This window comes from Mobula hypostoma, chromosome 25 (assembly GCF_963921235.1).
Source record: "Mobula hypostoma chromosome 25, sMobHyp1.1, whole genome shotgun sequence".
NCBI classification, from domain to species: Eukaryota; Metazoa; Chordata; class Chondrichthyes; order Myliobatiformes; family Myliobatidae; genus Mobula; species Mobula hypostoma.
The window spans coordinates 44,326,079-44,343,688 of record NC_086121.1 but is presented as its reverse complement, the minus strand read 5'-3'; the positions used below and the strand labels follow the sequence as shown (position 1 = coordinate 44,343,688).

Sequence of the window (17,610 nt, the reverse complement as noted above, 5' to 3'; positions counted from 1 at the left end):
CAGCATTATTTTTCAGCAGTCCAATATTCACTCTTGCCTCTCTTTTACTCTTTATACATCTGGAAAATTTTTTGGTATCCTCGTTGATACTATTGGGTAGCTTACCTTTATACTTCATCTTTTCTCTCCTTATGACATTTTAGTTGCCTTCTATTTGTTTTTAAAAGCTTCCCAATCTTGTAACTTTGCACTTATTTTTCTTTATTATATGACCTCTCTTTAGCTTTTAAGTAGTCTTTGACTTTCCTTGTTAGCGATGGTTGTGTCATCCCGCGTTTAGAATACTACTACTTCTTTGGGATGCACCTATCTTGTGCCTTCTGAACTGCTCCCAGAAACTCCAGCCATTACTATTCTGCCATCATTTCTGCTAGTATCCCTCGCTAATCAACTTTGGCCAGCTCCTCTCTCATGCCTAGGTAATTCCCTTTACTCCACTGTAATACTGACACATTTGACTTTAACTTCTCACTCTCAGATTGCAGGGTGAATTCTAGCATATTATAACTGCCTCCTGCAGATTCCTTTAAGCTCCCTAATCAAATCTGGCTCATTATACAATGCCTAATCCAGAATATTCTTTCTCTTTGTAAGCCCAACCCATAAGCTTGCTCTAAAAAGCTATCTCACTGGCATTCTATATATTCCCTCTCTTTGGATTCAGCGCCCACCTAATTTTTCCAATAAGCAGCATATTGAAATCCCCCATAAGACTTGGGAGGAAAATTGGGCCATTCAGCCCATTGAGTCCGCTCCACCATTTCATTATGCCTGACTGCAGATCCCATTCAAACTCATACACCTGCCCTCTCACCATATCCCATGACACCCCAATCAATCTCTCAACTTCCACTTTGAATATATCCATGGACTTGGCCTCCACCGCAGTCTGTGGCACAGCATTCCACAGACTCGCCACTCTTTGGCTAAAAAAAAAATCCTCCTTACTTCTGATCTAAAAGGTCACCCTCAATTTTGAGGCTGTTACTGCCCTCTAGTTCTGGACACACCCACCATAGGAAACATCCTCTCCACATCCACCTTATCTAATCCTTTCAATATTCAGTAGGTTTCAATGAGACTCCCCCACATTCTCCTAAATTCCAGTGAGCACAGGTCCAAAGCTGCCAAACACTCCTCATAATATAACCCCTTTATTCCTGGAATAATCCTCATGAACCTCCTCTGGACTCTCTCCAATGACAATACATTCATTCTGAGATAAGGGCCCAAAACCGTTAACAATACTCCAAGTGCAGCCTGACTAGTGTCTCCTAAAGACTCAGCATTATCTCCTTGTTTTTAATATTCTATTCCCCTTGAAATAAATGCTAACACTGTATTTGCCTTCCTTACCACAGACTCAACATGTGAATTAACCTTCTGGGAGCCTTGCACGAGGACTCCTCAGTCCCTTTGCACCTCTGATGTATGAATTTTCTCCCCATTTAGATAAGTCCGCACTATTGTTCCTTTTACCAAAGTGCATTATCATACATTTCCTAACACTGTATTCTATCTGCCACTTTTTGCCCGTTCTTCCAAGTTGTCTAAGTCCTGCTGCAATCGCACTGCATCCTTAGCACTACCTACCCATCCACCTGTCTTCCTATCATCCACAAACTTTGCCACAGAGCCATCAAATTCGCTATCTAAATCATTGACAATGTGAAAAGTAGCGATCCCAATACTGACCCCTGAGGAATACCATTTGTCACTGGCAACCAACCAGAAAAGGCCCCCTTTATTCCCACTCGCTACCTGCTGCCTGTCAGTCATTTCTCTATCTATTCCAGTATATTTCCTATAACACCATAGAATTTTACCTTGTTAAGCAACCTCATATGAGGCATCTTATCAAATGCCTTCTGAAAATCTAAGTAAATGTCATCCACTACCTCGCCTTTGTCCACCCTGCTTGTTACTTCCTCGAAGAATTCCAACAGATTTGTCAGGCAAGATTTCCCTTTACAGAAACCATGCTGAGTTTGACTTATTTTATTATTAGTCTCCAAGCATCTCAAAACATCGTTCATCGACTCCAACACTTTCCCAACCACTGAGAGAAATCCTAAGTGATTCTACAGACACGTTAATAGCAAAAGGATTGCAAGGGACAAAATTGGTCCTCTTGAACATCAGAATGGTATTCCATGTGTGGAGCCAAAAGAGCTGGGGGGAGATCGTAAACATTTTTTTTGCATCTGTATTTACTCAGGAGATTGACAGAGTCCAAAGGGACATTTTCCTTTAGAAATGCCTTTCTTAATCTCTCATTGTAATTTGTAACCCACATCCTGTTTACGGTTTAGAGGCCTCTATATAACTCCCATCAGCGTCTTTTTAACCTTGTAGTTTCTTATCTCTACCCACAAGGATTTTACATGTCCAATCCTATGTCTTTCTAAGGGTTTGATTTCATTTTTTACCAGCAGAGCCACCCCTACCTGCCTGTCCTTTCGATACAATGTGTATCCATGGATGTTAAACTCCCAACTATAATCTCTTTGAACCCTTACTCAGTGATGTCCACAATGTCATAACTGCCAATCTCTAAATGCGCTACAAGATCATTGACATTATTGCGTGTACTGGTTGCATTGAAATATAATCTTCAGTGCGGTATTAGTTACCCTTTTCGATTTTGCCCCCATGTTACTCTGCGGCTCATCCCATTGACTACAATTCTGCCCTATCATCTGCCTGACCTGGTTGTACCTGCATTCTTGAGAGTCTAGTTCACCGAATATTCCAAGGTACCACAAAAATGCCAGGTCATACAGAAAGTTCAAAAGCACACCTTCCCAATGGGAAATTACAGTCTGCGGATTGTAGTGATCATAATTCAAGTAAGTACATTCGGTAGAATTGTTAGTAGTTTTGTCTGCTGCCTGCAGAGTATCACCATGCACCATCTTCACAAGATTTCTTAGTTAAGAAGGGCTGCAAGGATAAAGTTAGGTAACTACAAGCTACTCAGCTTTATTCTCTTTATTCATTCAAGGGATGTGGGCTTCACTGGGTAAGCCAGTTATTATATTGTCCATCCCTAATTGCCCTTGAGGTGGTGGTGATAAGCTGTCGTATTCACCCATTGCGGTCCACGTGGTGTGGGTATATGAGGAGGGAGTTCTAGAAATCTGTTCTAGCAGCAGAATGGCAATATATCATAGTCAAACTTTATTGATCCCGGGGGAAACTGGTTTTCGTTACAGTTGCACCATAAATAATAAATAGTAATAGAACCATAAATAGTTAAATAGTAATATGTAAATTATGCCAGTAAATTATGAAATAAGTCCAGGACCAGCCTATCGGCTCAGGGCGTCTGACCCTCCAGGGGAGGAGTTGTAAAGTTTGATGACCACAGGCAGGAATGAGTCTCTGGCTGCATCTCGGAGGAATGAGTCTCTGGCTGAACGTACTCCTGTGCCCACCCAGTACATTATGTAGTGGATGGGAGACATTGACCAAGATGGCATGCAACTTAGACAGCATCCTCTTTTCAGACACCACCATCAGAGAGTCCAGTTCCATCCCCACAACATCACTGGCCTTACGAATGAGTTTGTTGATTCTGTTGGTGTCTGCTACCCCAGCACACAACAGCAAACATGATAACACTGGCCACCACAGACTCGTAGAACATCCTCAGCATCGTCCAGCAGATGTTCAAGGACCTCAGTCTCCTCAGGAAATAGAGACGGCTCTGACCCTTCTTGTAGACAGCCTCAGTGTTCTTTGACCAGTCCAGTTTATTGTCAATTCATATCCCCAGGTATTTGTAATCCTCCACCATGTCCACACTGACCCCCTGAATGGAAACAGGGGTCACCGGTACCTTAGCTCTCCTCAGGTCTACCACCAGCTCCTTAGTCTTTTTCACATTAAGCTGCAGATAATTCTGCTCACACCATGTGACAAAGTTTCTTACCGTAGACCTGTAATCAACCTCATCTCCCTTGCTGATGCATCCAACTATGGCAGTCATCCGAAAACTTCTGAAGATGACAATATGGTGCGTGGTTTGGAGGGCAACTTCCAGATGGTGATACTCCCATGTTTTTGTTGCCTTTGTTGTTCTAGCTGGTGGGACCCGTGAGTTAGGAAGGTGCTAAGAAGTCTTGATAAACTGTTGCAATGCATCCTGCAGGTGATACGAACTGCAGCAACTGTTCATTGGTGATAAGAGTGAGTGAATTGTTGTAGCTGGAGTGCCCCTATCAAATGGAGAACTTGCTGTCTGATGTGATACTTTTTGGAAGTTGTTTTATATCTGGGAGGGTGGAGAATCACACTCCTGACTTGAGCCATGTGGATGGAGGACAAGCTTTGAAGAATTAGGAGAGGGGATCCTAGCTTCTGACTTTCTAATATGTGTATTGTGATTATGTAGCTACTTCAGTTCAGTTTGATAGTGGGAGATTTGTGAATGGTAATGTCAGGATGATGGCTGGATTTTCTCTTGTCAGTATTTGTGTGGTATGAATGTTATTTGTCACTTTTCAGCCTAGACTTGAATACTCTCAGGTCTTGTTGCATTTAGTCGTATATTATTATACTATTATTTGAGGAGTCGTGAATGGTGCAGAACCTTGTAAAATCAATCATCAGTGAAAATCATTGCTTTTGGCCTTATAACTTTGGGAAGATCATTGAAGCAGCTGAAGTGATATATATACTACCCTGGGGAACTTCTGCAGGGGTGTCCTGTGGCTGAGGTGATTACCTTCAAATACTCTTCATTACGGCTGGAACTGAAGAGGGCAGAACCCAGAATAAATGGGTAAGGGACGGAGAGGAGCACAAGCTACCAGGTAATAGGCAAATCCAGGTAGGAATGGAAGGTAGGTGGGTGGGGGAGGGGGGATGAAAGGGAATGTCAGAATCTGGAAAGTGATGCCACATTTGTGGGGTGGGGAGGGGTAAAGAAGGGGTGAAATGATAGGATTTCTGTTCATTTGGAAAGGCATGACTTTGTGCAGGGAAAATTTTTGTTTCACTGATTTGATTGAGTTTGAGGAGGTAACTAAGGTAATTGATGAAGGCAGGGTGGTAGACACCATCTGTATGGTATTAACATGGCTGACTATCCAGAACATTAAGGCATATAGGATCTCAGGCAAGCTGGCTAATTAGATCCAAAACGAGCTTGAATCCAATGCAAAATGACCTCCTTCCCACCCAGCAGAAAATAAATGTAACTCTGCACCAGCCAGCAAATCTATCCCCATCCATTACATCTGTTTTCCAAATACTTATTTGTATGTACAGACTGTATGTGCATTTGTGACCTGCAGTAAGAAATGATTGTCTAAGGCTTTGGCAGGATACAGATTAAATAGAAAATCAGGCATAATGTTAGCAAATGGAATTTAATCCTGACAAGTGTGAGCCCTGAATTTTGAGATGTGAAATAGGGCCACCTAATTAGAATATAATAATATACAGGATATAAAAGAATATCGGTGAACAGTAGGGCTTAGGATTCATTTGCCATGCTCCTCCAGAAGATTGAAAAGAAGATGAAGGTGGCACAATGCATGCTTACTTGCATAGTTAGGGCACAGAATAAAATTGGAATGTTATGTTGAAAAATTACAAAACACAGAGTGTACTCGGAGTATTTTGTGCAGTTTGGGTTGTTACACTCGAGGAAGGGTCCAGAAGGCAGGATAGAGTGTAGAGATATACCAGGATGTTGCCTGAATTGGAGAACTTTAGTGATGGAGAGAGATTGGATAAGCTGTATTAGTTTTCCCTCCTTTCCCAGCAGCAAAGGAGTGATCAAACTTATAAGTAATCTGTTACAGAGCTACCTGTGGACATCACGGTAGCGCAGTAGTCAGTGTGAAGCTATTACAGCTCAAGACATTCCTGAGTTCAGAGTTCAATTCTGGCACAGTTTCCACAGTCCAAAGACATAGCAGGTAGATTAATATGTCATTAGTAAATTGTCCCATGATTAGGTTAGGGTTGTGGGGTTGCTGAGGCAGCATGGCTTAAAGGGCTGGAAAGGCCTTGTATAACTAAATAAATAAAATAAAATACAGACACTACAGATTGCCAGAATATTTTTTTCCATGGTAGCAGTATAAAAGGCAAGAGGGCATTGGTTAAAGGTGAGAGAAGGAGCTTTAAGGGGCTCTTTGGGGGCGGGGGAATTTTTCTAATACAGAAAAAAATGATTGAAATCTGGAACTCACTGCCAGTGATGGTGGTGAACAGAAACAAATACATTCTCCAGACATGTGGACAAACAATTGAATAGGCATGGCACAGAAGAAAGTAAGACCTAATGCAGAAAAATGTGTTTAGTACAGATGGGTCAAATGGCCCTATTCTATACCGTACAGATGAAGTACAGCAGGTGATGAAAGGTGTGAAACCATAGAAACTACAGCACAGAAACAGGCCTTTTGGCCCTTCTTAGCTGTGCTGAACCATTTTCTGCCTAGTCCCACTGTCCTGCACACGGACCATATCCCTCCATGCACCTCCCATCCATGTATCTGTCCAATTTATTCTTAAATGTTAGAATTGTGGTTAGAATTTAGGAACTAACTGAAGGAAACTGCACATCAAAACTGAGTCCACAGAAGTAATGGCATACAGGGAGGGAAAAACATCTTATTATTTCATCATCATTATGCACAAATGCATTAGTCCATGACAATATTAATATAGATGCCCACTTCATGACCTCAGTTGAGCCTAAGTTCAATCTTCACACTGATAGGACTTTGACTGGAGCTGTAAGCACTGATATTCCTAGTTGCTACCAGGTTCATAAGGCGCTATTTTCAGTGCTTGCTTAGGAAACACTGAAATTACAAGTAACTGTGTAATTGCAAAACACATATAAAAGATACTAGAAAGATGCATTTAAGTAGAAAATGGCACATGGCCTTATTATGAGAATACCCAATAGCAACTGCTTTTGTTTTTCTAGTTGTTTTAGTTTGTCCATTTTATAATAGAGAAGAAACTTTCCTAAGTCACTTACATAACCTTTACAATGTTGGAGTGTAATAATTTTCACAATTCAAGATCCAAACTTACTTATTGCCTGTACATTGAAACATACGTCATTTGTGCTAACCACCACTTCCTCATGCACCTCTGCCTGCACAGATACTTGCTTCATTGTTAGCCACTGGTGAAGTTCCAAAAGACTGGAAAGTGGCTAATATTGCTCTATTGTTTAAGAACAGTACTAAAGACAAGCTGATCAGCCTGACATCAGAAGTGGAGAAAGTTACTGCAAGAAATAATAAGGGATAGGATGTGCCAACATTTGGATAGACGGTCTGATTAGGAATCAGCTTGCCTTTGTGTGTGGGAGTCATGCTTGACAAACTTTTTACAGTTTTTTGAAGCAGTAACCAAAAAGGTATATGATGGATGTTGTCTATCTTAACTTTAGCAAGGCCTTTGACAAGCACCAGCCTGGTAGGCTGTTTGAAAGGTTTGGTCCTATGGAACCCAGGGAGAACTAGTTAGAGGGATTCAAAATTGGCTCAGAGGTAGGAGGCAAAGGATGGGTTGTTTCTCATATTGGATGCCAGTGACTAGTGGTGTCCTGCGAGGGTCATTGTTGTGACCTTCCTATTCATTACTTATATAGTTTGGATGCAAATGCACAAGGCTTGATCAGTAAATCTGCAGATCATACAAAATTAAGAGGTATCAACAAAGAAGGTTATCATAGATTATAAGGTGATTGTGATCAGTTGGGGAAGAGGCCAATGGATTTCAATTGATATAAAAATGTGAAGTAATGCATTTGTGCAAGTTATTTGTGAGACCACAGTTGGAGTACCGTGTACAGTTTTGGACATCTCTTTACAGGAAATACTGGATAGAGTACACAAAAATTTTAATAGGATATTGGCAGGACTAAAGGGCCTAAGCTATTGGGAGAGGCTGGAAAGGTGGGGTCTTTATTCTTTGAAATGTAGAAGAACAGGGGTGACCTTATAATGCCTTATAATCATGAAGAGCATAGAGAAGATGGATGGTAGTAGTATTTTCCCCAGGGTAGAAGAAGCCACATCTAAGAAAAATAGATTTAAGGTGGGGGAGGGTGTGAGGATATAGAACAAGCCGCCATAAGAAGTGGTTATCATTTAAGCAGCACTTGGATAGGTACATGAAGGGTAGGGCTGAGAGGGATATGGGCTGAAACTAGCTAGATGGGCCTGTAGGTTAGCATAATGGGTTGTAGCCCTGCTGTATTGTCCATAACTCTGTGAAGGACAAAGCCTCAGAGGAACACGATTTCAATTACAAGCACACTCTCCAGCATGATCAGAAACATGAAGTACTCTCTCAGGTGAAGATATAAGATCTTGTAAAGTACTTAAAGAAACAACAGAGATATTATCCCATGTTATCATCAATAATTATCAATAAAAAATAAGGTCACTGGTCAATATTACTACGGGTATCTGGGAGCTTATTGTCCACAAATTGGATGCTCTGCTTCAAGAAATGGAACAACAAGAGAGAGGAATGTTCAAAGCGATTAAGTAGTTTTCATTTGACCTCAAGGCTGTAAATAGCATTAATGCAAAAGCTGTTTCTACTCACTCTTATGAAACTGTACCTGAGAAAAACCTAATCAAAAACAAATGGGGACCAGTATGCACCTACACAATAAAAAAAACCTCCAGTTTGTTGCAATGGGATTCAAAATCATATCACAATTTCTTTTAGAGCAAGTCCTTAAACCAATTTGTTGAAAAATCATAGCTTCCATTTTTTTGTTTGACTGTCTTTGTATTGGATGCAAGATATATATGAAAGAAACATTTTAAGAGCTCTTTTATGTATATTCTTGAAGATAATTTTTTCTGGCGCAATTTTATTTTTCTGCATATACCCAGCAGGCAATATGGATGAATATTTTATTTATTTATATATTTTTTAAGTGATATAACAGCAGCACAGCCACAGGCACTTCCAGCCCAAAAGGCACATGCCGCCCAATTACACCCACATGATCAATTAATCAAGTAACCCATACCTTTTTTTAAAAATTTGACCCCACTGTTTATTCACATTTCCTCTAATTGTGGATCCATGCACTAGATTATAAAAGTATACTTCTGGTTATGATGAAAATTAAGCAAAATAAAAATTGAATTATGGAGACAAGTGACTGCAAATGTTGGTATCTGGGGAACACAAAAATGCTGGAAGAACTCAGTGGGATAGGTAGTATCTATGAAAGATAATAAATAAACAATGTTTTGAGTTCTAGACCCTTCATTTGGATTGAATCATTGAAAAACTGAATCATTACCATTATTATAATGGTGAAGATTCAGAAGGTTCTTGGCCCAAAATATTAACTGTTTATTCATTTCCATAGATACTGCCTGACCTGCTGAGTTCCTCCAGCATTTTGTGTGTGTTGCTCTGGATTTCCAGCAACTGCAGAATCTCTTGTATTACCACTATAGCCCCTTCTGCTAAAAACAAATGTTTACCCAACAACGTTCTTCCCACTACTTCATCCATCAAAACTTTCTCAAAAAATACCAAGAAGCTAAGAAATGCCTCTGGCACATTACTGAGTCAATGATTGTAAGAATACAGGCATCAATAATGTAGGTTATCAGCCCTGCATCCTGCCCCACCAAACTCGTTTCTGCCCTGCCCCACCGAACTCGTTTCTGCACCTGCCCCACCGAACTCGTTTCTGCACCTGCCCCACCGAACTCGTTTCTGCAGCGTTCACCAGCAACTTTGATGTGTGTTGCCTGCATTTATTCCATTTAACATGTTAGTGCCTCTTATTTGCTTGCAATCTTCATTGAATGCTAATGTTACTCCATTCACTGTTTGAAGTAAACTTACAACCTGAAACAGAAAAAGATCACTATCTAACAACTCAAACAATTTCTCTGATAATTGACTTATAATAGCCAAACATGCTTTGGAATAGTTAAACTAAGATTATACTTAAGAATGTTTACAAAATTTTTGTTAATTTTGACATTAGCTTGTAGAAACTATATTATACAACTTGTACTCTGTACCCAAAATGTACAAAGCATATATTTGAAAATGGGACATACATTAATACACAATTAACATTCAAAAATAAAAATCCATTTATTGTACCTTGGATCCAAAATCTATCACTTTAAATCCAAGTCTCAATCTTACATCTGATTCCTAATCATCCAATTATCCACTTCTGCTTCTTTGGAAGTCAGACAGCTTAGGGGAAAATATTAGCATAGCACAGCTCATTCCCATGTTTGAACAGTATTTTATAATTCATAAGAAATATTTCATTGTAGTAAGATCTTAAGGCAAGGCTAAGATTTTAGAAATTCACCCCATCCCATATTTCTTTTCCTTACTAAGAACTAAAACAGCAGCTACTCACATCAGTATACCTCAAGATTTTCTGCACAGTTCTTTGTTAATTTATGTTGGTGCAGCCAACATATCCGCACTGCTATTGATTTCTCTGGAAATTCAAAAATATGCTTTACAGCAGATATTCAAAGTTATAGCTCTGAATATAATTCTCTTCCACTAATAGAATACAACACATTAAACCAGTACAACTCCCTATCTGATATAGAACCTCAACCTCAAATATGGCAGATGTTAATACATCATTTCATTTATAATATGCGTGGTATTTTTCCAAATGCACCCAGTTCTTGTGTAACTTCCAGAGCAGCTGAGAACTGAGCAACGTAAAGAACAGGTCCTTTTTACTGCTGTGGTGCCAAACTCTAATGCCTTTAGAACTTCAGTGCAAATGATTCTACTTAACAAGTGAGCAATGGACAAACAGACATCTTCACGTAGGAACAATAAAATAAAACAGGATCTGAAAAACAATGTGTGTTCCGGTGCTAGAAGTCTAAAACAAAGCTCAAAATTCTATAAATGCTTCAAGTATGAAAGTGTCCTGCTACCTGAAAAATGGTGCCTCCCTCTGGCACTACTTTTTCTAATATCTTATGGTCAGGAATCATCCGTGGAATGAATTGACATTTCAGATCATAGACCACTTGCCTAACCTAACAAATAGAATCTGCTGGCTATTTGATCTTGAGGCCTGACATTGAACTCCACAGAAAATACAAGAACACTCTAGCGAAAAAAAGCATTCCTTTTTTAAAAAAAACTAACTGTACAGACAGGGAAACATTTCCAGTTACCCCTGCTCATGATTTTCTCCTATGCCACCTTTAAGAATCTCAGATGAAGCTATTTCACATCAGCTGTCAGAATCCCTTAAGCTCACAAATGACAATCTCAATCAGAAATAAAATTTGTGAGGAACACTGGAATGGGATAATAATTCACAATGGCTGTATGCAACAAGCTCTTGAAAACAGTTATTTGGAAGTATAGTTTCTGCCAGCCTTAGAACCTGGTTGGGCTCTGAATTCTTGACCCAAGATTAGCTGGGACTCAGAATCTGGCAACATGTGGCCCCAAAACATGGCAATGCCCTTCAAAATTTGGACTGTATCCCTTGGAGTTTAGAAGAATGAGGGGAGACCTCCTAGAAACATTTCGAATGTTGAAAGGCATGGACAGAGTGGATGTGGCAAAGTTGTTTCCCATGATGGGGGAGTCTAGTATGAGAGGGCATGACTTCAGGATTGAAGGGCGCCATTCAGAACAGAAATGCGAAGAAATTTTTTTAATCAGAGGGTGGTGAATCTATAGAATTTGTTACCACGGCCAGCAGTTGAGGCCAAGTCATTGGGTGTATTTAAGGCAGAGATTGATAGGTATCTGAATAGCCAGGGCATCAAAGGTTATGGTGAGAAGGCGGGGGAGTGGGCCTAAATAGGAGAATGGATCAGCTCATGATAAAATGGCGGAGCAGACTCGATGGGATGAATGGCCTACTTCTGCTCCTTTGTCTTATGGTCTAAAATTAAGAGGGTAATCTGGTTAATAATATCATGGGTTACTTCCCTTACGGAGTTATGGCAACCCTGGGGATTCTTGTCCCTGCACGCCCAACACGCACTCCCCAGATATTCCTTTCCTTTTAGATTTTCACTCATCCCAAGTGACTCTTGCATTTGATACTAAACAAACTTTTAATAGTGCCTTTTGATTTTGGCTCCACTATTTTATTCAGAAGGCGCTATTAAGGACAGAATCTTAACCATGGCAATGTTTGGTTAAACCAATCATGTCTGGGTCCAGATTTTGACCGTTATTCTGTTCTTGTACTTGCATCCTTCAGGAAACTATGTATAACATTTTGATGATTCCACCCTGCAGTGAATAAAAAAGATAATCATGTTGTGTATTATTACACTCAATGAATTACCATGTTTCTCTTTCCTTCTGTACTCCACCAATGCAGCAAATTAGGTCTTAATAGATGTTCTAAAACCAGGAAACAATATTTACTATTCAAAACAGAACAAATTTCTCCAAAATAAAAACATTAGACAGCTGAAATGAAAATGATTTAAAAAATTAGATTTTTAATAAAATTGAGGACGTGGTTCCAGGAGGAAAAGTGAAAGACTTTAGTGACTGGTAAGATGTACTTACTGGAAGGAGGGTTCAATATAAACATCTTGATTTAACTTGGGAAATCTTCTGCTGAAATATAATAAGACAATTGATATTAGGATTGACAGTAGCATTCAATTCCTTAGTCTTTTGAGTATGCTACCAACATCATCAGTCACAATATCACAAAAAAAAGCCAAAGCATCTCTTGCAAGGAAAGATTAATTTGTCTACTGCTTGGGAAGGAAGTAGTCTGAGTATGTTTTCCCTAATGGCAGGTTGAAGAGCAAAGGGGGAGCAGCAGTGACAGCTTAAAAAGTGGGGTCCAGGTAAGAGATTAATTTTCCCCCTACTGGCAATAAAAGGAGAGCAACATCTTGTGGGAGTAACCATTTTAAGAGGGACTGTGAGGTCAAAATTCTGCTATTGGGATTAAATGGCAGCTTTGGTGAATGTTTGACTTCAGTAATGGTGAGAAGCAGCATTAACATGTTTTCTCTTCTAGTCCAACAGTTACCAGAGTAGTAGTAATGGCATATAGTCACGTGGAATGTTCTTTCAATAGACAATAGGTGCAGGAGTAGGCCATTCGGCCCTTCGAGCCAGCACCGCCATTCACTATGATCATGGCTGATCATCCACAATCAGTATCCAGTTCCTTCCTTATCCCCATAATCTTTGATTCCGCTATCTTTAAGAGCTCTATCCACCTCTTTCTTGAAAGCATCCAGAGACTTGGCCTCCACTGCCTTCTGGGGCAGAGCATTCCACATATCCACCACTCTCTGGGTGAAAAAGTTTTTCCTCAACTCCATTCTAAATGGCCTACCCCTTATTTTTAAACTGTGGTCTTTGGTTCTGGACTCACCCATCAGCAGGAACATGCTTCCTGCCTCCAGCGTGTCCAATCCCTTAATAATCTTATATGTTTCAATCAGATCCCCTTTCATCCTTCTAAATTCCTGTGTATACAAGCCCAGTCGCTCCAATCTTTCAACATATGACAGTCCCGCCATCCCAGGAATTAACCTTGTGAACCTATGCTGTACTCCCTCAATAGCAAGAATGTCCTTCCTCAAATTTGGAGACCAAAACTGCACACAATACTCCAGGTGTGGTCTCACCAGGGCCTTGTACAGCTGCAGAAGGACCTCTTTGCTCTTATACTCAATTCCCCTTGTTATGAAGGCCAGCATGCCATTAGCTTTCTTCACTGCCTGCTGTACCTACATGCTTGCTTTCAGTGACGGATGTACAACAACACCTAGATCTCGTTGCACTTCCCCTTTTCCTAACTTGACTCCATTTAGATAATAATCTGCCTTCCTGTTTCTATGAAATGCGGGCAAAATCAAGTGCCTCTGCCGACCATGCCTGCACAGCAGCACCTCTACTCAGGGCGGGTGGATTGGCTGGAGCAGCAATTGTATCAACTGAGTAGTATACAAGCTGTACAAAGTGTTATGGTTGGGAACTTCAAGAATGTGATCATAAAAAGGTTCAGTAGATGGGTGACTGTGAGGAGGTAAAAGAAGATCATGCTGGAGCCCCCTGCGGCTATTCCCCTCTCTAATAATATACAGTTTTGGGTATTGTAAGTGGAGAATGGCCTCTCAGGGAAAAGCAACCGCAGCAGCCACACCAGACTGGTTCTGTTGTACATCTGGGAGGGATGAAGTGCATCACACTCTGCACTGACAGGGGTCTTCTAAAGTCAGGGACACAGATGGCTGTTCCTGTGTCTGTGATCAAAATTCCAGGACAACGTTTTGCCTCCCTGGTGCTGAGATCAAGGATATTTTGGCCCACTATTCTGAAAGGAGAGGGTGAGCAACTAGAAGTCACAGTTTCTATTGGTACTAACAACACGGGCTGGAAGAAGGATGAGATCTTGCAAAGGAAATTTAGGAAGTAAAGTTACAAAGCAGGATCTCTAGGTTTGTACCCCCTATACAATGTGCTAGTGAGGCAAGGTATAGAAGATAGTACTTATTGAATGCATGGCAAAAGAGCTGTTTATAGGATGAGAGGCTTCAGATTCCTTCAGGTTCTCTTGCAGATTTTAGTATATTAGTTACAAAAACAGGGCGGACAAACTTGAATTGTGTTCAATGGAGGTGAACCGATACAAGCATATAAGATTATGAGAGGCATAGATTGGACAGATAGAGTCATTATTCCAAGGTGGAAGTGTCAAACAGTAGAAGACTAAGGTTAAGATGAAAAGAAAAAAGCTTAAAGGAAAGGTGAAAGGCAACTTTTCTCTTTTTTTTTTAAAAACAGAGTGGTGGCTGCCTAGAAAATATGTACTACAATAGGAGCTATAGAAGAAGATATAGCAATGCTTAAAATACATTTAAATAGACACATGATTGGCAGGGAATAGAGGGATATGGACTACGTGCAGGTAGGCAGGATTGGTTAAACTGACATCATGGGTGGCAAAGACATGGTGTGCTCTCAGGCTTGCTCCTGTGGTGTACTGTTCTACAGAGAATAGTACAACTCTATGTTCTCCATTCAACATGGTAGGCTTCCAGATGTGCTATATAGAATTGATTACGCAAGACCATAAGTTATAGGAGCAGAATCAGGCCATTCAGCCTATCAAGTTTGCTCTGCCGTTCCATTATGGCTGATATATTATCCCTCTCAACCCCATTCTCTTGACTTCTTTCCTGCCTTTGATGCCCTGACCAACAACCTCCACTTTAAATATACTCAATGACTTGACCTCCACAGAAATCCACGGCAATGAATTCCATAGATTCACCATCCTCTGGTTAAAGAAATTCCTTTTCATCTCTGTTTTAAATGGACATCCCTCTATTTTGAAGCTTTGCCCTTGGGTCCTAGACTCACCCACTATAGGGAACATTGTCTCCACACCCACTCTATCTAGGCCTTTCAATATTAAATAGGTTTCAATGAAATCCTCCTTCATTCTTCTCAACTCCGGTGATTACAGGCCCAGAGCCTTTTAACCTTTAGGTAATTTTGTACAAGGACTCCCTGGGACTGAGGGGGGGAAAAATGATCAGCCATGGTCGAATGGCGGAGCAGACTCAATGGGCCAAATGGCCTAATTCTGCTCCCATGTCTTATGGTCTTATAGTCCCTTTGTAACTCTGATTTTTGAATTTTCTCCCCATTTAGAAAACGGTCTATGCCTTTATTCCTGCCACCAAAGTGCTGGATCATACACTACCCTACATTATATTCCACCTATTTCTTTTCCCATTCTCCCAATCTGTCTAAGTCCTTCTGCAGACTCCCTGTTTCTTTAGCACTTCCTGCTCCTCCATCTATCTTTGTATTGTCTTCAAACTTGGCCCAAACCATCAATTCTGTCATCCAAATCATTAACATATAACATGAAAAGAAGCGGTACCAACCCCCGTGGAACACCACCTGTCACTGACAGCCAACCAGAAAAGGCAACTATTATTCCTACACTTTGCTTCTTGTCAGTCAGCCAACATTCTATCCATGCTAGTATCTTTTCTGTAATACCATGAGGTTTTATCTTGTTAAGCAGTATCAGGTGTGACACCTTGTCAAAGGCCTTCTGAAAATTCAATATCCATTGACTTTACTTTGCCTATCCTACCTGTTATTTTCTCAAATAATTACAACAGGTTTGTCAGGCAAGACTTCCATTTAAGGAAACCATGCTGACTTTGGCCTATTTATCACATATCTCCAAGTACCCCACAACCTCATTCTTAACAATGGACTCCAACATTTTTCCAACCACTGAAGTCAGGCTAACTGGCCTATATTTTCCTTTCTTCTGTCTCCCTCCCTTCCAGAAGAGTGGAGTGACATTTGCAATTTTCCAGTCCTCCAGTGATTCTTGAAGGATCATTACTAATGCTTCCACAATCTCCTCAGCACCTCTTTCAGAACCCTGTGGTGTAGACTATCTGGTCCAGATGACTTATCTACCTTCAGACCTTCTAGCTTCCCAAGCACCTTTTCCTTATTAATAGCAACTACACTCATTTCTGCCCCGACGCTCTCGAACTTCGGGCATATTGTTAGTACCTTCCACAGTGAAGACTAACATAAACTACTTAAATTTGTCTGCCTATTGCTATCTTACCGATGCATTTTTCAGGAGTCCAGCATCCACTTTCAACTCTCTTTTACTCTTTATATCTGAAAAAACTTTTAACACAGATTTTTATGTTATTGGCTAGCTTACCTTCATACTTCACCTTTTCTCTCCTGATGGCTTTTTTAATTGTCTTTTTCTGGTTTTTAAAAGCTTCTCAATCCTCTCGGTTCCCACAAATTTTAGCTATGTTATATGCTCTCATTTTTGCTTTTGTGCTGTCTTTGATTTCCCTTGTCAACCACAGTTGCTTCATCTTTGGAATGTATCTATTCTGCATTTTCCAAATTGCTCCTAGAAACTCCAGCCATTGCTGTCTTCTGTCATCTCTGCTACTGTCCCCTTCCAATCAACTTTGCCAGCTCCTCTCTCACGACTCTGTAATTCCATTTATTCTATTATAATACTGATACATCTGACTTATCTTCTCCCACTCAAACTGCAGATCCAATTCTATCACATTTGGATCACTGCATCACATTCCTTTACTTTAAATTCCTTAATCAAATCTGGTTCATTACACAACACCCAATCCAAAATTGCTTTCTCCTAGTGAGCTCAACCACAAGCTGCCACTGCTACTGTGTGGTAACCGGAATCTCTGGAGCAGAAGGCCCCGAATCCTCAGCTTTGCTTGTTTCAGCGGCCGGGGCGAGGTCGAAGGCGCTTGGCAGAGGATGGCGCTCGGGGCTGGTTGGAGGCTCGAAGTTTTCAGACGGATGGACTCAGTGTCGGCTGTGGTCGGCTGCTTCCAAGGCATCGGCAAGTTGACGGTGCCTGGAGGTTTATGACAGGGAGTTTCTCCCTTTTGCCGCCTGCTATCGGGGACTCGGGAGTCGATCGACTCGGGAACTTTTGAGACTTTTTTTATTACCGTGCCCATGGTTTGTTCTTCATCAAATTATGGCATTGGTTTGCACTGCTGTAACTATATGTTATAATTATGTGATTCTGTCAGCGTTAGTCTTTGGTCT

At 40.6% G+C, this 17,610-nt stretch overlaps 1 protein-coding gene across 4 annotated transcripts in view; it reads right to left on the bottom strand.

Moving 5' to 3' along the window:
- tmem269 (transmembrane protein 269) overlaps positions 1-17,610 on the bottom strand; it is a 109,183-nt gene that overhangs the window by 72,083 nt on the left and 19,490 nt on the right. For 2 of the 4 annotated variants that reach the window (XM_063033040.1, XM_063033042.1), the window contains exon 2: positions 12,559-12,609. In XM_063033040.1, the coding sequence (XP_062889110.1) occupies positions 12,559-12,583 (25 nt within the window). In that variant the 5' untranslated portion in view covers positions 12,584-12,609. The remainder of the gene's footprint in view (positions 1-12,558; positions 12,610-17,610) is intronic. The other 2 variants (XM_063033043.1, XM_063033041.1) reach the window with 1 other exon arrangement.